This window comes from Gasterosteus aculeatus, chromosome 12, assembly GCF_964276395.1.
Source record: "Gasterosteus aculeatus chromosome 12, fGasAcu3.hap1.1, whole genome shotgun sequence".
In the NCBI taxonomy this organism is placed as follows: Eukaryota; Metazoa; Chordata; class Actinopteri; order Perciformes; family Gasterosteidae; genus Gasterosteus; species Gasterosteus aculeatus.
In genome coordinates, this window is record NC_135700.1 from 24,270,302 (window position 1) to 24,290,504 (window position 20,203).

The following is a 20,203-nucleotide window of genomic DNA, read 5'->3' on the forward strand; positions in this document are numbered from 1 at the left end:
GTATTACATCATCTTTATTAAACATAACTAAGTATTACCTCATCTTTATTAACTATAACTAAGTATTACCTCATCTTTATTAACTATAACTAAGTATTACCTCATCTTTATTAAACATAACTAAGTATTACCTCATCTTTATTAACTATAACTAAGTATTACCTCATCTTTATTAACTATAACTAAGTATTACCTCATCTTTATTAAAGATAACTAAGTATTACGTCATCTTTATTAACTATAACTAAGTATTACCTCATCTTTATTAAAGATAACTAAGTATTACGTCATCTTTATTAACTATAACTAAGTATTACCTCATCTTTATTAGCTGTAACTAAGTATTACCTCATCTTTATTAACTATAACTAAGTATTACCTCATCTTTATTAACTATAACTAAGTATTACCTCATCTTTATTAAACATAACTAAGTATTACCTCATCTTTATTAAACATAACTAAGTATTACCTCATCTTTATTAACTATAACTAAGTATTACCTCATCTTTATTAACTATAACTAAGTATTACCTCATCTTTATTAAAGATAACTAAGTATTACCTCATCTTTATTAACTATAACTAAGTATTACCTCATCTTTATTAAAGATAACTAAGTATTACGTCATCTTTATTAACTATAACTAAGTATTACCTCATCTTTATTAGCTGTAACTAAGTATTACCTCATCTTTATTAACTATAACTAAGTATTACCTCATCTTTATTAACTATAACTAAGTATTACCTCATCTTTATTAAACATAACTAAGTATTACCTCATCTTTATTAACTATAACTAAGTATTACCTCATCTTTATTAAAGATAACTAAGTATTACGTCATCTTTATTAACTATAACTAAGTATTACCTCATCTTTATTAACTATAACTAAGTATTACCTCATCTTTATTAAACATAACTAAGTATTACGTCATCTTTATTAAAGATAACTAAGTATTACGTCATCTTTATTAACTATAACTAAGTATTACCTCATCTTTATTAACTATAACTAAGTATTACCTCATCTTTATTAACTATAACTAAGTATTACCTCATCTTTATTAAACATAACTAAGTATTACGTCATCTTTATTAAAGATAACTAAGTATTACGTCATCTTTATTAAAGATAACTAAGTATTACGTCATCTTTATTAACTATAACTAAGTATTACCTCATCTTTATTAGCTATAACTAAGTATTACCTCATCTTTATTAAAGATAACTAAGTATTACCTCATCTTTATTAAACATAACTAAGTATTACCTCATCTTTATTAACTATAACTAAGTATTACCTCATCTTTATTAAACATAACTAAGTATTACCTCATCTTTATTAACTATAACTAAGTATTACCTCATCTTTATTAAAGATAACTAAGTATTACGTCATCTTTATTAACTATAACTAAGTATTACCTCATCTTTATTAACTATAACTAAGTATTACCTCATCTTTATTAAAGATAACTAAGTATTACGTCATCTTTATTAACTATAACTAAGTATTACCTCATCTTTATTAACTATAACTAAGTATTACCTCATCTTTATTAACTATAACTAAGTATTACCTCATCTTTATTAACTATAACTAAGTATTACCTCATCTTTCTTAAACATAACTAAGTATTACGTCATCTTTATTAAAGATAACTAAGTATTACGTCATCTTTATTAAAGATAACTAAGTATTACCTCATCTTTATTAAAGATAACTAAGTATTACGTCATCTTTATTAACTATAACTAAGTATTACCTCATCTTTATTAACTATAACTAAGTATTACCTCATCTTTATTAAACATAACTAAGTATTACGTCATCTTTATTAAAGATAACTAAGTATTACGTCATCTTTATTAAAGATAACTAAGTATTACCTCATCTTTATTAAAGATAACTAAGTATTACGTCATCTTTATTAACTATAACTAAGTATTACCTCATCTTTATTAAAGATAACTAAGTATTACCTCATCTTTATTAACTATAACTAAGTATTACCTCATCTTTATTAACTATAACTAAGTATTACCTCATCTTTATTAAACATAACTAAGTATTACGTCATCTTTATTAAACATAACTAAGTATTACGTCATCTTTATTAACTATAACTAAGTTGTTACCTGTGAAGAGGATTCGTTTAACAGACATTGCGGAAATTGACTTGTGTTGTTTAACTTGTGTAGAGCATCAAACTGAAAATAGTCCCCAAAAAGTGTTCTCCTCAAACAGGGAGCCTGCAAGTCAGCAGCCAATGGGAACAGAAATACTGACGTTCACACACACACACACACACACACACATCTGCCCCCCTCACCTGGTTGTACAGGGCACAGATGTGCAGGCCGGTGTTCCCCGAGGCGTTCTGAGCGCTCATGTCTGCTCCGTAGAACAACAGATGCTCCAAGTGCTGCACGAGGCCGTGACGGCAAGCCTGAGAACACACACACACACACACACACACACACACACACACACACAGTAGTCAACCTACACTGGATGTAGCTGCAGTGAGCGACCTTCAGCACTAGATGTCAGCAGCAGAGAAGCCTGACTGATCATGTGGGGGGGGGGTGTCTGTGTGTGTGTCTGTGTGTGTGTCTGTGTCTGTGTGTGTGTCTGTGTGTGCGCTCACCTGGTGGACTTCGTGCCACCCGTTCTCGTCCTGGCAGCACACGGCGGCCTGCTGGCTCAGCAGCAGCTCACAGCAGCCCGGGTCTCCGCCCACCAGCACGCTGTGGTACAGGGGGGTCAGACCCCGGCTGTCCTTGTAGTCCGGAGAGGCGCCCAGCTCCAGCAGCGCCTGGGTGTGTGTGTGTGCGTGTGTGAGAGTGTGTGTGTGAGAGTGTGTGTGTGAGAGTGAGTGTGTGTGTGTGTGTGTGAGAGTGAGTGTGTGTGTGTGTGCGTGTGTGAGAGTGTGTGTGTGAGAGTGTGTGTGTGAGAGTGAGTGTGTGTGTGTGTGTGTGAGAGTGAGTGTGTGTGTGTGTGCGTGTGTGAGAGTGTGTGTGTGAGAGTGTGTGTGTGAGAGTGAGTGTGTGTGTGTGTGTGTGAGAGTGAGTGTGTGTGTGTGTGCGTGTGTGAGAGTGTGTGTGTGAGAGTGTGTGTGTGAGAGTGAGTGTGTGTGTGTGTTAGGACAGAGGAGGACGTTTGAATTATCGAGTCATCATATTTGTAGTTTCTAGAGGTTTGTAAATCATGTTTATCTCTATAATATATATATATATATATATATATATATATATATATATATATATATATATATAATATTATATATAATATTACAGCATTAACACTCTACAGTAGATTATTCTATTAAACTACTGAAGGTACAAAATATTCTAAAAACTACCCGACTAAGGAACCAATCACAACTCTCCTCCAATCAGCATCGAGCAGCATTAGCCGGTCATTAGCTGATTAGCATCAGAGTCTCCAGCTCGTCCTTTCTCCCCCAAAAGCCATCGTCATGGACGAGAACCACCAGCGTGGCGGTTACCATGGCAGCAGGTGGACAGGAAGGGGCAGGAAGCCGGTTCCTGATTGGTCGAGCTTGTTCCAGTCCGTCCTCTAATTCCAGCTCTTTCTCTTTTTGATTCATTGATTCAGGATTCAAAAGAATTTCAACTAAAATCACTAAATTATGTTTGAAGGAGATTAAAACAAACCGTTAAGCATAAATAACCACCTTGAGTCATTTAGGGTTACGGAATATAATGCATTATGAAAAGATTATAACGTTTTACATACTATGTGTGACAAAAATCATCAATCATGACGTGCTCTGATACGGAGCCGTAAAAATAGGGTTGAAAATATGTTTTGATTGTTAACTATTATTTTACATCACTATTTGGATTTGTTTTAATCACTGTGAGATGCTTTCAAGAGTTTTAGCGCTCCTGTTTAACCTAAAGCCCCGCCTCCTGATGACCTCACCCGCCTCCACCTGACCGCTCTGAGAGCATACACAACCTGCGTGACCACGAGGTGGTCTCTGAGCTCCTGAACAGGAACCATGTGACTTCGAGGTGGTCTCTGAGCTCCTGAACAGGAACCATGTGACCACGAGGTGGTCTCTGAGCTCCTGAACAGGAACCATGTGACCACGAGGTGGTCTCTGAGCTCCTGAACAGGAACCATGTGACCACGAGGTGGTCTCTGAGCTCCTGAACAGGAACCATGTGACCACGAGGTGGTCTCTGAGCTCCTAAACAGGAACCATGTGACCACGAGGTGGTCTCTGAGCTCCTGAACAGGAACCATGTCACCACGAGGTGGTCTCTGAGCTCCTAAACAGGAAACATGTGACCACGAGGTGGTCTCTGAGCTCCTGAACAGGAACCATGTCACCACGAGGTGGTCTCTGAGCTCCTAAACAGGAAACATGTGACCACGAGGTGGTCTCTGAGCTTCTAAATAGGAACCATGTGACCACGAGGTGGTCTCTGAGCTCCTAAACAGGAACCATGTGACCACGAGGTGGTCTCTGAGCTCCTGAAAAGGAAACATGTGACCGTGAGGTGGTCTCTGAGCTCCTAAACAGGAACCATGTCACCACGAGGTGGTCTCTGAGCTCCTAAACAGGACCATGTCACCACGAGGTGGTCTCTGAGCTCCTAAACAGGAACCATGTGACCGTGAGGTGGTCTCTGAGCTCCTGAACAGGAACCATGTCACCACGAGGTGGTCTCTGAGCTCCTAAACAGGACCATGTGACCACAAGGTGGTGTCTGAGTTCCTAAACAGGAACCATGTGACCACGAGGTGGTCTCTGAGTTCCTAAACAGGAACCATGTGACCACGAGGTGGTCTCTGAGCTCCTAAACAGGAACCATGTGACCACGAGGTGGTCTCTGAGCTCCTTTACCGTGAGCGCCACCAGGTTCTTGGAGTGAGCGGCTTTGTGGAGGGCCGTCATGCCGTCTTTGGCTCTGAAGTCCAGGTGAGCTCCTCCGTCCTTCAGCACCTTGATCAGCTCCACCACGTCGTCTAGGTGGGCGGCGAAGGTCAGCGGACTCTCTGCAGAAGAAATGGACCAAGATATTTCTGACGGATGTTGAACGCGATGGAGAAGAAAGAAAAGCAACATCACTTGGGAGGAATTTCACATCTATAATCAATAAAACCTTCACTTTTCTTACTATAGTTATGTTACTTGTATTGTTATTGTAAAATCCACTGCTGTTAGTATTACTTATTGTATATAAATATATCAAACCCTAACAGAGACTTTGTTACATGCACAAATACTTGAGTTCATATGTGATGTGATGATCAATATAAAGAGCATTTTAATGTCTGTACATTGTGTTCGCCTCGTTACGTCAGGCTGAATATGCAAACATGGCATCGTCAAATAAAGATCCCCGAGGACACGGCGGTCACCTGGAGGACCACAGGACTCTTATTTGTCCTCGTCCAGATGAAGTGAGAGAACGAGGTCACAGCCTCAGAATAAACATGAATAAAAAGAAAGACCTGTCGAGGTTTTTTCACTGAGCGGCGGATAGAAGCAGGTCAACAGGCTGTCATCGTTCATCAGAGTGATACAGATGAGGAGATAATTGGTCCTCTAAGCAGAGCACTCAGACCACGTGTCCTGATTGCACCGCTTGGTTTTAACACACTTATTAGTTTGTTATTTGCCGGTCGGGTGACGGACCTCCACGTGGCTGCATGGTGTGTAATGAATAGATTTTCATATTGGCGTTTTTTTCATGGTTACAAACTCTTCTGAGGGACAAAGCTGTGCGATTAGCAGAGGAAATGAGACATTTGTTGCACAGCAGAATGATGAGAGATTAAAAAGGATCTGTGTGCAGACACGAGCAGCAGGAAGAAGAGTGCTTCCATTTTACTCTGCTAATCGCGATGAAGAGGCCGGACAGCTGAAATCAGTATGAGAGCGGCGGCGCTCCTCCTGACGCAATAAAGCATTTATTTAACAAGAACTCTGTGAGCCCATCAAGGAACCCAGCAGGCAAACATTAATATCCAGGAGGCAACGACTCAAATGAGCTTTTGATTACTGCGGGGAAGCATGTTGTGATGTGTGCTGCAGCGACGCTTTAATGAAGCACAATGAGGAGACCTTCCCTCTTGTGTTGGTTATCATGGTGGTTCCTCTCCTTCAGACACGTCTAAGAAGTCACCGCCTCTCCCAAGTAGGGAAGTAGGGGAGGTAGGGACCTGTCAATCAGCGAGTAGCCCCGCCCTAAAGCGTCCCCTGCGTTATGGAATGCAGCTTTAACCCGTGAAATGTCCTCAGGACGGGTTGTCCTCTGATACCTGCGACCAGGTGCCACCAGAAACCAGAGAGCATGGCTTCGCCACGTGGGCGTTTCCTTCAGTCGCTTCCACTTCCTAAAGGGGATTCACACACGTCCTGGTCTTCTGTCTTACCACCAGTCTCCTCGTCATGGTAGTTGGGATCGAAGCCTCTCTCCAACAACTTCAGCACCTTGTCCACCTGCTTGTGCTGGATGAGGTCCAGGAACCTCCTCAGGTTGGCCTGTGCAGCCGCAGAAAGAGAAAGAGTCATTGCAGTGGGAAGAGAGAACAAACGGCGGTGGGTGTGAGAGAGACAAACAGCAGGTTCAGAGCTGCAGAGCGACGCAAATAGAAGTGGAGACAGAGGAAGGGGTCGGGGGTCAAACACAGCTGAGGGGGAACAGTGGAAGCGTTTAGGACTTCGCCGTGGAACCACCGAGGGCGCCATTGTGGGGCGAGGGTTGGCTTCTCCTCTCTGCTGTCAGCTTCCCTCTCCAGGCCGCAAGACAGAAATAGATAAGAGAGCAGCTCCCTGAAGGAGGGGGGAGGACGAGGGGCGAGACAGCAACGGGAAGCCATGAAACAACAGACAGAGCAGGAATAAGGCAAAAGGGGCTTCAGCAGATACACTTTTAATTGTTCGCTGTTCTGTATTCAGGCTTCTCATTCACAGATTCCTCCTCGTACAGATGCAGAAATGACATTACAGGTCCTTCAGCGGACGCTTTTATCTCTCTTAACCCATGGCTTGCACATTTTTGCCGTCGAACCCAAATGAGCAAAAAGGGGATGTGGCTTCATGACCGGGTTGAATCCAGAACCTTTCCGATGGCTCTCAGAGTCCCGTGACCGAGGGTTAAACCTCGGGAAAAACCCCCAGAAACTTCGGATCTGGAGACTGTTGATATGCTTCCAAAATACCCGAAGCTGCTCCCAAATTCATTGCAAAAGACATTTTAGTTTCCTTTTTATAGTCATAAACACACGTAATTATGAGAATGCCCCAGTTTAATATTGAATGATTTCATTCAAATTTTACTTTTTAAACTATCTGCATGATGTTGATTTAGTCAATTGTGGCAAAACACCCACGAACCAGCGTGATGGATGACTCGCTCTCATGTAGCCTGTGAGTACGCAGAACGTCATGGAGCGATACAATAAGAGACACAGGACTGTGCAGTAAACGTTGACTCGTATTACGTCAGAAGGTCCACTGGTGGTCAGTGTGTGTTCACTTTATTCACTTTATTGAAAACACATTGATGATCTTGTTTCTTTCTAGAGAAATATTCGTTTATCTGAGTTCTCCTGTGGTTTGCAGAGACACAATGACGACAATCTGCCGACTGGGTTGAAAGACAAAGATCCCGAGTTTGATATTAAACACGATGAGTCACTGCCGGCTCAATATCTGGAAATGTCAACGGTTCAAGTCCGAGGTCCCGTGTCTCCGTGAAATTGTTTTATTTATTGCAGCTCATCTGTCCCCCTGTGTGTGTCTCCTGGTGAGTCACTCAGTGTCCTCTCTGTCTCTCTGTCTGTCTCACAGAGGCCTGGCGACCGATTGGCCGCCTCAGAGTGGCCTTCAGCCAACCACGGAGCAGCAGGCCGAGGTGGGACCAACAGAAAGACGCTGCGTGCTAACTCAAAGGTCTGGAAGGTCGTTCGTCCCGTCGCTCCACCGTGGGAGCAGCTGTCAGGCGGTTCGCTGGCTCGCGCCGGCGTCCGTCGAGTCAGATCATCAGAGAGAGAAGCTCTAAATGATCCTGAACCCCCCGAATGAATCCAGGCAGACACAAACATTGTGTTACCAGAGCAGGTAGTCAGAAGGAATCACGCAGTCCGTGACCTTTACTCCCTTTTGGTGACACCTTGTGTCCACGAGAGGTTTCCACTGCCTCTTTCCAGCTGATGCGGCCAGAGATGACCTTCATTCTCAGAGATGACCTCTAACATCTCCGTCCTTATTGGCATACGTCTATCAAATCAGTAGACCCGTAAAATCACCTCGATTACTGTGCACACAGTGATGCGTGCGCTTTGTTTGGGTCTCAGCGTGTTGATTTGCGTCGCTGCTTTGAGCCTTTAACAAACATGGCGGCATCTTTCTCTGCCGAATGGCCAAACTGGCGTACCTTTGTGTGCAGCTTGGCGATCTGCTTCTCGTCCACGTCGGGCTGCCCGTAGACTCGGCTCTTGTAGCGGAACTGTTGAATAGAAACGATGAGAAGGATTCACAGATTCTGATAACCTTCCTTCTCCGGGGACCAAGTCGTTCTATCACTAAACTTCTTGTAGTTTAGCCGGTTTATTGACTTGCTTGCTATTGGAATATATTTTTATAAATGATTTGGGGCTCGGTCCTGAGCTCCGGTACGACACGATTTAGCGTTCCATGGGAACGGACATATTATTCTGGTATGTCACAGTCTTAACGTCCCGTGTCAGCCGACATTAGAACGAATAATAATGTCGTGTGTGTTTACCTCCAGAGACGGGACGCCCTCGCTGATTGGCTGCGGGTACTCTCGGAGGATGCGCTCTTCATCCAGGAAGCGGCCGTCCCGCCCACCGCTGGCCGGCTGGAAAAGGCCGTAGTTGAGCACGTCTTTCAGGCCGGGGTTCAGCGTGCACAAGATCCGCTGCTTGGCAACCCAAACCGTCGCATCCGGGTTGAAGCGCAAGCATTTCTGTTTGGGCGAAGGGGGGCCGGGGGGGGGCAGGGGGGCCGGGGCATGAGTTCTCTCTGACAGCCGGACACAAATTTAAACAAATGAAACATTCCTCCCAAACAGTGAACCCGACTTTTGATTGACGGCCGCTGAACGTCTCCGAGTCTTAATACTGAAACGCGGCATGGTGTGATTGTGAGGACGCCGCGACCCCCCCTCGGCCCCACTGGCCTCCTCCCAGTGAATTAAAAAGCTCACACAATGCGGAATCGGAGGGGATTACGTGGCCGTACCAGTTTAACTCAAAACAATATGGAGGAAGTTTACTTCGTTGCACCTTCGTCACATTTAGTTTTCTGATACAGAATGCGAGCACATGTCCATTGTGAGAGTATTACAGCTGAAATAAGAACTAGTGTGAATGGTTGAGTTCATGTTGTTGTGCACATGAAACATGGGAAGACGATAAAGCAGAGCTCTGCTTTGGGGGGGTTCAGGGACATTGGTGGTGTTTTTCAAACTGGCCGTTACAGAGAGAGAGAAAGCGACTTATGACGGTTTCACAGGAAAAACAAAAGACGAGTGCGATAAGGTGACACACACAACGTGTGGTTGGCTGACAGAAGCAACGAGACAAACTGTGATTCTGACTCTGGAGAGCTGCAATATTGGCAAAGAGGTATGAAGAGAATCCAACAAAGACCAAACCAAAGGAGGTATGGAGATAAATACACAAGAAACCCGTTTTGATGCAATGATATATATATATATATATATATATATATATATATATATATATATATATGTGTGTGTGTGTGTTTTGATTAACATATGTGAGGCAATGAGGAGTGAGTTGTACTTTCTATGTGACACGTCAGATGTTCACACTTCATGTTCCATTGAGTACAGCTGAAAGCTGAAGATGGAGTCACATGCACCTTGGAATTATTCCACCGAGTCTGATTGGCCCGTTTGACTCCACGAGGCGCTCTGTGATAAACGTGGAATCAGCAGCATTGGTGCATTCATGTCACACACACACACACACACACACACTCACACACACACTCCTGCAGAAGGAAGGAGCTCCAGCTGATTACATCAAAGCGTCATGGGCTCCCTCTGAGGATCCGTGGGGGGCCGTGCATTCGTTAACAGCCTCATTATGACGCCACACACACACAAGTGGAATGAAATGTAACACGAGGCACAACACACAAACTGCAGATACATGAATACGTCATGGCGGGAGGCCGTTTACCTTATTAACGCACGAGGCACTTAAATGCACTACATCTCCGTCATTGGTTTAGAAGTGGTGTGACTGGTGTTTATTTCTTTTGACCTTAATTAACCTGCAGAGACGAAGGCAGAGATCCCTGAACCCCCGAGTCTGCTTCCACGAGGAAGCTCGTGGATTACCAGCGTGACTTTGTATGATTCCCTGATTCTGTCCAGTGTTCAGAACCCCCTCAAACACACACACACACATCCTTCATATTTCAGTCATTCACTCACTGACCACCATGTCTGTGTCTCACAGGTGCTTTGTGTATTCATTTGGGGTATTTTTTATTTAATTCTCTTTACGTATCCATGATTATTTTTCATACTTGTTCATTTTAGAGACGCTTCCACTACAGTTAATGTTAGTGTGGTAAAGAGCGCACATTGAAAACATGTCATTTTTGGAATTAGTTTAACAATATAATTGACATTTTACTTTAAATTGTGCAGTATCTCCCAAGTGAAGTTTTTATGATTACACCGTTTTGCTGAGAGGAGGCTGGTGTGAGCGGCCGCAGTGCTCTCTGATTGGCTCGGAAAGGGAAGCGTGTTGTTCAGACACAAGAGGAAGCGATGAAGACGAGTTGTAAGATGAAAGGTTATGGTGACAGCATCTCTACCATCGCATCGAGAATAGACGTCTGATGGATGTTGTGATCCGAGGCCTTTATCTTTAGCTCCTTGCATCTTTTTAGCCTCTTTTCTGACAGATCACATGATACAAGTTGTTTTTGTTTCCATCAGTCTCTCTGTGGAAAACAAAGTCTGGGTCTTTTGGACTAATTACGGCGTACAGCTGTGTTCATGCAACAGTCTCAGCGTGGTCCATGATTGGACTCCGTCCCTCACCGTCTGCTGCAGGTCCGGGACGAGGACCCGGACGACCAGCGAGTTGGCGTGTACGTCGTCCATGGGGCCGGCGGGGGGCTCGGCGGTGGCCCTTATGGTCTCGTAGATGGTCTCTTCGCGGGAGCTGTCGGAGGCGCAGTCGTCGGAGTAGTCGGAGAAGCTCTGGGCCATCTCATCCTCGCTGGAGGTGGGGCTCCGGGGCATAGCCGGCAGGCCCGGCGGATTCAGCTGGCCGACAGAGGGAGGAAGGAGTCAAAGGTCATGAACTCAAAAACATCTCCCGGAAGTATCAGCTGTTGGCGTTGGTTCTTATCTCCACAGATGGCTTCATGCTGCCTCCTCATCAGAACAACACCTTCTCCTGCTGAAATAAACTCACCAAATCTTTATTTTTGCTCATTTCAACTTGACCTCCCTGCTGAGGACTTCATGCTGACGGTTGCCAACGTTCTATTCCATGTTTTTCCGATCAGCATGTGGCCACACGTTTACACACATTACACACGTTCTGGTACTACAGTGTGTGTGTGTGTGTGTGTGTGTGTGTGTGTGTGTGCGTGTGTGCATATACTGAAAGTGCTTGTTGGCTTGGAATCATTTGATTCACGTTTTCCTTTGAGCTCACGTATGAACACGCTGGTATCTGGTATCCATGGCGACCAAGCCACCACTGAGAAGCTCCAGATGTTTATTCACACACACTTGGCACAGAACCACTGGTTATTGGAGCATAACGTAGTTATTAGCAGAATGTCTCCGCTGGTGTCCAGCTTATATTCATCATATTTTCTGCTCTATTATAATCACACACTGAAAAGAGTTAAAACTGAGTCCTGCGTTGGTCCACGTGTGTATGAAGGTGTGTGTATACATGTATGCAACCTTTAACATTACTAGAGCCCTCGCGCTGTAGCGTAGAGACCAGACCCCAACACGCCAGACGCCCTGCACGTATGTCATCATCATCATCATCATCATCATCATCATCATCATCATCATCATCATCATCTCACAGCACTGAAGTGAGCTGCTTTAGGAGCTGTGGATGGGGAACCGTGGAGCCTCTTCTCACAGACGTGGAAAAGACAAAGATGCAGATGATTCCCTGATGTCACACAAGGTGGTAACTGTCACCTGATTAGCATGCTAATGAATTCATCCACAATCCCCCCTCAAACACACAAGAGACATGCCCGAAGACTCGTTAGTGGAAAATCATAAGTGGCTATAATTACATAATCATAATTTAATAAACATTTCTTGAGAATAGAGCTTCAAAAGTAATTACGTTGTTTTTTCTGCTCGTTAAGTCAAAGAACCATTTAACTGTTACTCTGGTTGAACAGTGAAGAACTTTATTCAGTAGTTTTAAGAATAAGAAAAACCTAAAGAGTCAATAACTGAAGTGTTGAAGATGTGACACATCAATATAAATAACTGCCAGAGCGGACCAGACCTGTCAATCAGCGTGTAGCCCCGCCCCCAAAGCGTCCACTGCTTTGTGGTCTGTTTGAGTCTGAATGGACCATAATTCACTAAATGAACATCATGTTGTGTTGAAGAAGACTTGAAACTAGAGACTGAGACCATAAACTCATGTTTACAATGTTTACTGAGGGAATAAATGAAGAGAGAAGTAGAGTCATTTCCTCATAGACGTCTATGGGAGCAGAGGAGTCGCCCCCTGCTGGTCACTACAGAGAAGTAGAGTCATTTCCTCATAGACGTCTATGGGAGCAGAGGAGTCGCCCCCTGCTGGTCACTACAGAGAAGTAGAGTCATTTCCTCATAGACGTCTATGGGAGCAGAGGAGTCGCCCCCTGCTGGTCACTACAGAGAAGTAGAGTCATTTCCTCATAGACGTCTATGGGAGCAGAGGAGTCGCCCCCTGCTGGTCACTACAGAGAAGTAGAGTCATTTCCTCATAGACGTCTATGGGAGCAGAGGAGTCGCCCCCTGCTGGTCACTACAGAGAAGTAGAGTCATTTCCTCATAGACGTCTATGGGAGCAGAGGAGTCGCCCCCTGCTGGTCACTACAGAGAAGTAGAGTCATTTCCTCATAGACGTCTATGGGAGCAGAGGAGTCGCCCCCTGCTGGTCACTACAGAGAAGTAGAGTCATTTCCTTATAGACGTCTATGGGAGCAGAGGAGTCGCCCCCTGCTGGTCACTACGCAGAATGCAGCTTTAAAGCACTGATGGAACTTTGACCTGGAGATCGCCGCCTACTTGTCACCTAAATGAGAAGAGCCAGTCCAGCTTTAGTGGGCATGAGCTGAAGGTTCACTCTGGTGTTAATGAGGAGGAGACTGTCTTCATGTGTCCGCGATGCCGAAGGAGACAAATGATGGATGTAACCTAGCCAGCGTTTCTGCTAGCTGCTACAGATGAGCCTCATTAGCGCGGCTCTGACATCCGGTCGGGTTTCTTCAAATGTGGGAAAAACTGTCACATCAGCGCAGCTTCAGCAGGGCTGACGTTCTCCTTCTGGCTTCAAATGGCTCCACTTTCTCAGGCTGCTTTTGTGAACACAAAGGTGTGATAGCGTGAAGGTGTGTGTGAGACCGAGGAGGAGGAGGAGGAGGAGGAGGAGAGGTTGTCAGGTTTTTTTCATCACCTTCCACACACACACACACACACACACACACACAGAGCGGATCCATTGTAGGCGCTTTTTTCATTATTCAGTTGTGTAATTGAAAATGTGAAAATAGGCTATCAGAGACTTTATGAGTCTCTGCAGAGACTCAGTGATGGACACAGACTTTACTCTTAGCGTGAGTCGTGAACGTCCGTGACAGGAGGTCAGCAAAGCCCACCAGAGCAGAATGAATCCATTCAATCATCTTCTTAAATCCACACAAACGCTGTTTTAATACCTCTGTCAACAAAGCACAGTGACAAGTTCACACATGTTCGTACTCAAATAGTTTCTCCTCCCATCCTGGCTGACCTTAGAGCAGCTGCAGGACCACTGTGAGGTAAAGCTCCATGTATTCATATGACAATCATACATATCAGAATATATTCTGAATTTACAATGTTTACCGTGGGAATGAATCCAGAGAGTAATTTCCTCATAGACGTCTATGGGAGCAGAGGAGTCGCCCCCTGCTGGTCACTACAGAGAAGTAGAGTCATTTCCTCATAGACGTCTATGGGAGCAGAGGAGTCGCCCCCTGCTGGTCACTACAGAGAAGTAGAGTCATTTCCTCATAGACGTCTATGGGAGCAGAGGAGTCGCCCCCTGCTGGTCACTGCAGAGAAGTAGAGTCATTTCCTCATAGACGTCTATGGGAGCAGAGGAGTCGCCCCCTGCTGGTCACTACAGAGAAGTAGAGTCATTTCCTCATAGACGTCTATGGGAGCAGAGGAGTCGCCCCCTGCTGGTCACTACAGAGAAGTAGAGTCATTTCCTCATAGACGTCTATGGGAGCAGAGGAGTCGCCCCCTGCTGGTCACTACAGAGAAGTAGAGTCATTTCCTCATAGACGTCTATGGGAGCAGAGGAGTCGCCCCCTGCTGGTCACTACAGAGAAGTAGAGTCATTTCCTCATAGACGTCTATGGGAGCAGAGGAGTCGCCCCCTGCTGGTCACTACAGAGAAGTAGAGTCATTTCCTCATAGACGTCTATGGGAGCAGAGGAGTCGCCCCCTGCTGGTCACCACAGAGAAGTAGAGTCATTTCCTCATAGACGTCTATGGGAGCAGAGGAGTCGCCCCCTGCTGGTCACTACAGAGAAGTAGAGTCATTTCCTCATAGACGTCTATGGGAGCAGAGGAGTCGCCCCCTGCTGGTCACTACAGAGAAGTAGAGTCATTTCCTCATAGACGTCTATGGGAGCAGAGGAGTCGCCCCCTGCTGGTCACTACAGAGAAGTAGAGTCATTTCCTCATAGACGTCTATGGGAGCAGAGGAGTCGCCCCCTGCTGGTCACTACAGAGAATGCAGCTTTAAAAACGCACTTTAAAGAGCGAGAGGTTGATTTCTGACGTGAGCAAGAAAATAAGTAAACTATTCATATTCATGATCCATGTAAACAGCTTATTAGGAATATCATATTTTTCAGAATAAGAGCAGTAAAGTATTCAGATTAGCACAGTCAGTGCTAATCTGAAGCTGAACTAATCTGACAGACTGAGCCTCTTTTATCCTTCTTTTATTGCTTTAAAGCCTACAAAGGATTCTACTTTATCACAGATGACGGAGTCAGAATGAAACACACTCGGCCTTGAGGTCTGGACCTGGTCGGCTTCACTTAACGTGGATGTAACTTTAATGATACTTCACCTGTCAGCGTGTCAAGAATCAAAAACTGCACGAACCCGCAAAGAGAAACCCAGAGAAGAACTGCTTCCTTTCATACAGACCATCACGTCACGTAACGTGAACAGTGTGTTTGATGAGACGAGCATCTGACGTCTGGACTGAAGACAAATGAAGAAGCGGGAGGAGCTTTCATCATGTGTGACAGTTCAGAGGTATCAGATTATAATCTGTAGAGTCAGAGATACTTTGTTTTCACTTCATTGAACCAAAGATGGAAAATACCATCAAACCACTATGAAGATTATTCTATAAGTACCAACGTAATTATTACAAGTCATTGACATCAGTACACAGTAACGTAGTGAAGTACATGAATGTTAAATATCACCAGTCAGCAGAAGAAGAACCTTCTGCTTCCAATAAACAAACTTACATTTAATGATCACTTCTGGGCATTTGTACACTTAGATTTGAGTGACAGCTGCAGGTGACGTTAATGTGTTATCTCACCCTCCAAATGCCAGTGAGCATTTCAAAGTGTAAATTGGTATTTGGACTCTTGTGTTTTTGCACTTTCTTTGTGCTTATTTTGAAATGAAGCGCAGCTCCAACCGCCTTAAACTCTCTATTTCCTGATGCAGGACGGCTGATGTGTGACTATTTGTTTGTCCTTTATTTGCACTTTTAAACGTAATCATACTTTTCCAATAGCTCTAATTACTAGAAGCGGACCACAGAAACAGAAGGTTGCATTCAGGTTCCCTCCGTCCCCGCAAACGCTTGTGCGTCCCGTCGTCGTAAAGGTCACCTCCGCAGCCTTTTAACCCTTTCACAGCGAGGGTGGGGGGGGGGGGGGTTAAAACCCCGTTGCCATAGCAACAGATGTCGTAGGAGGGGGAGGAGCTGAGTTCTCTCATCCTAAAAGAAAATAAAAAGAAACGGCTTCCCGGGACGCAGCGTCTCAGGACGGTTTCCACGGCGACGGCTGAGTTAAAGGGACCTTTAACGAGGGGCTCTTTAAAGAAACGAGGCCCTGCTCACTCCTTTAACACGTCCGTTTGCTTTGCATCGTGGGTTTTGTGTCTCACTTCTGCCAAAGTTTGCTTTTAAAAGTGTGAAATAATTCCTGATGAGAAGAAGAGAACATAATGGTGTGAATAAAACACTTAAGTATTCAGAAATGTATGTTATCAGCTGATGAAGGCGGTGTTGTTGCTTCTTTTATCTTCATTAAGAAGGTTGAAGTGCTTTCTTACGGTGAAGCATCTTGCTGATAAAAGCACAAGTTTGTCATATTTCATTTTCCTTTTACAAAACACAGTTCCAACTTGTTTTAGATTTACTCAGTAGGATATAGAAATATCCACATGGGTTTATGTATAAATGTATATTTGTCACACGGTTGCTCATCTTCTCTACTAGAGGTTGATAATCCTGGTTAGAATATTAATAATGTTCCACGACATCGTGGAGGATTTACAGAAAACAAAATGATTATTTTATTATTGTTATCCGCCTCGTTATCAGCCTCCATTGTTCCGCTGATCAGCCTTCTGATTGGACAGAATGAGAGACGCAGGAAACCCTGGAGACACAATCTGTACACAACAATGACGGACATGTTCATGACACACGGAGGTGCAGACTGGGAGCCACAAACGGCCGCAATAAACTCGCCGAATCCAATGCGAGACAAAGCGAAGGAGACGCGTCAGGTCCCTTTGTGACCGGCGTCCTCTTTTGTGGTCAGCTGACCTCGCAAACCGAGGAATGTGGGGAGGGACTAAAGAGGGAGCGCAGACACACAAACGCACACACACACGTTTCCTGTCCTGCAAACAACAGCCGTGGATGCTGAGCCGAACACGCTATACTCATATACAACTATAACTCATACTAACTCATTTTGTTCTATAAATTGTTGTATTTGTATTTCAGCTGCTTCCTCGAGCTCTGAGGAAAGTCCATATTCAGTCCGTGCAGCACCTGCAGGCCTGGATTCAATGAACCAATGAACCAGCTTCGGTTCCTCCTGCGGGCCGAGGAGAGAACGCAGGTCTGAGGCCCTTTGGCTTCACTTCTCATTATCGAATGTGACTAAAGGGCAATTACGGCAAAAAAGAGGAGAGCGAAGAAGAGATGATGAGTCTGTGGCCATCAGAGAGGGACGTTCAGATCTCAACCCAAATAGTTCCACAAACGTCAGCAAACATCAACCATGAGGAAGACCAACCAGACAGCGTGATGCGTTTACGTAGAGCTCAGGTGCCGTTGAGCTCCTTCATTATAACGCACTTCATAATGATCTTCATCTGGTACGTGTACTGCTGGAGATAGAAGGTTTGAGAAGCCTGTGCTTTATATATATATATATATATATATATATATATACTATACTGTATGTACATATACTGTATATACATACAGTATATATATATATATATATATATATATATATATATATATATATATATATATATATATATATATATATATATATATATACTGTATATACATACAGACAGAGCTTCGTTTTCTGTCTTCTAAAAAAGCAGCACGTGAGAACACAGATGGTCCGCTGCTTTACAAGAAAAGAACACCCTTGTGTGTGAACGCTCCGTGTGCATATTTGTGAATATGAGCACGAGAAGAGGAAAGGAAATGAACATACTCTTCACTTCGCAGTGAATAATTGCTGTGTCGGCTGGAGAGCGAGTGCCAGTGTTACATGGAAGTGAACTCCATCCAGGGCTGAAACCGAGGAACCGTGAACGGAAGCTGCAGAGACTCCGCGTGCGTCCGTCTCAGGGCTTCATTGACGCTTACTGTCCATCCAGATGTGAAGGAGCATTTCTATGAGGAGGAGGTGACATCATCTCTACAACTGTGTTTGCATTGGACTGAAAACAGGTGAAACTAAGAGTTGTTGTTCTTCCTTTAGCTTATAGATGTGCCTAATGCTCACTACACCCACACCCACCCATCTCCACCCATCTCCTCCTACCTCCACCACTCTCATCCTACCTCCTCCTATCTCCACCACTCTCCTCCTACCTCCTCCCACCTCCTCCACTCTCCTCCTACCTCCACCCATCTCCTCCTCCTCCTCCACTCTCCTCCTACCTCCACCCATCTCCTCCTACTCCTCCACTCTCCTCCTACCTCCACCCATCTCTCCCTCCTCCTCCACTCTCCTCCTACCTCCACCCATCTCCTCCTACTTCCACCCATCTCCTACCTCCACCCATCTCCTCCTACCTCCTCCACTCTCCTCCTACCTCCACCCATCTCCTTCTACCTCCACCCATCTCCTCCTACTTCCACCACTCTCCTCCTACCTCCTCCTACCTCCACCCATCTCCTCCTAGCTCCTCCCACCTCCCCCACTCTCCTCCTAACTCCACCCATCTCTTCCTACTTCCACCCATCTCCTACCTCCACCCATTCCCTCCTACCTCCTCCTCCTATTTATTGTTATTAGAGCGCTTTAAAAGGTAAAACAATAGAAACGACTGTCCAGCTGCATCTCTTCACATGTTTGCTTATTGTTCAGTCACACTGTTCCACCATCTGCCCCCTCATTACATTACATTACATTACATTACATGTCGCTGCTTTAACGCACACAGCCGTTATAATCAATGATCTCCACAGTAACACACATCAATCTGGCAAAATATTCATCCGCTATAAAAACATTTTTTGTAAATAGAAAATAGCATCATCATGAAGAAGGGTGATGCAGAACGATAATGGAGCTCTTACAGTTAATTTTAGGACACCTCAAACCATTTAGAGGTACGAGTGCTTCACTCCGCTGTGGAATTATTCACATGCAGCTCGCTGGATTTCAGGGATTTCAACCTGAAACTGGAGCAGGTGTTCGGGGGACGTGAGTGGACACACACTAAAATACACACGCTAATGCACAACAACACGTGACAACACACAAGATCCAACGGGATATTAAGGAGCTGGTGGGACGTATGTGGACCTCCGGTCTTCAGAGGACCAGGACCTGGTGACCAGTGATGGGAGGATCAGCTGGTCTCAAAATGTTTAAGAATAAAGATGATATATTATATAGATGATATGTAACTTCTTTGCTCTGGACCCGGAGCCGCTCACATTAACGAGGAGGCCTCTACTCGGAGAGGGAAGCGGCGTCTTGATGAGCTCCGGTCCTGGTTGTGGATTGTTCCTTTATTCCATCATGAGAAATGAACCACAGTATTTTGAGGGCAGCAGATACATTCAAGTATACAGATTGTTCTCTCCTGGAGATCCGTGGCAGAGAAGGACCCTCGTGCTTTAGTCTGAAGCTTATTCAGACAACCTGATAAAGTCACCTCACCTGCTCAGGTAACCAAGCTGCCTTCCATCAAGGGATCACCCTGCAGTGTCTCTACCTGGGTTCTTCATCCACTCGTTGTCTACCTGCTGCTCCTTTGAAGAGTGTTTTCTCCGCTGACCCTGTATTTGTGTCCTTTCAGTTATCCATCGTCCCGGTTCCCCAGTCGGTCTGCCGTTCCCTGCCTGGATTCTGTCTCCATAGCTGTGTCCCTGGACCTCCTGCTCTCTGCATTTGGGTCCGCCGCCACATACCGTACCAGAACGATCTGGCCAGAATGGACCCAGCAGACTCCGATTCCCTTCGGCAGGCTCTCGCATCACAAGGCGCTTGCGTTGGTCAGCATGACAAACCTCTCAGGGATCTCATGGAGTCTTTCCTCTGCTCCTTCTCTGGAGGCCTTCTGCATTTGGGTCCACCACCACACCGTAACAACGCATGCAGGATGTAGAAGGTGATGCTTCCCGACTTCTCTTC

At 44.8% G+C, this 20,203-nt stretch overlaps 1 protein-coding gene across 1 annotated transcript in view; it reads right to left on the reverse strand.

Annotated features, from left to right (window-relative positions):
- LOC120809128 (SH3 and multiple ankyrin repeat domains protein 2-like) overlaps nt 1-20,203 on the reverse strand; it is a 98,807-nt gene that overhangs the window by 58,944 nt on the left and 19,660 nt on the right. Inside the window, exons 2-8 of the mRNA XM_078086017.1 lie at nt 11,106-11,333; nt 8,784-8,987; nt 8,433-8,504; nt 6,427-6,535; nt 4,892-5,043; nt 2,660-2,827; nt 2,342-2,458 (exon numbers count right to left, since the gene is read on the reverse strand). Coding sequence (XP_077942143.1) covers nt 2,342-2,458; nt 2,660-2,827; nt 4,892-5,043; nt 6,427-6,535; nt 8,433-8,504; nt 8,784-8,987; nt 11,106-11,309 — 1,026 coding nt within the window. The 5' untranslated portion in view covers nt 11,310-11,333. The remainder of the gene's footprint in view (nt 1-2,341; nt 2,459-2,659; nt 2,828-4,891; nt 5,044-6,426; nt 6,536-8,432; nt 8,505-8,783; nt 8,988-11,105; nt 11,334-20,203) is intronic.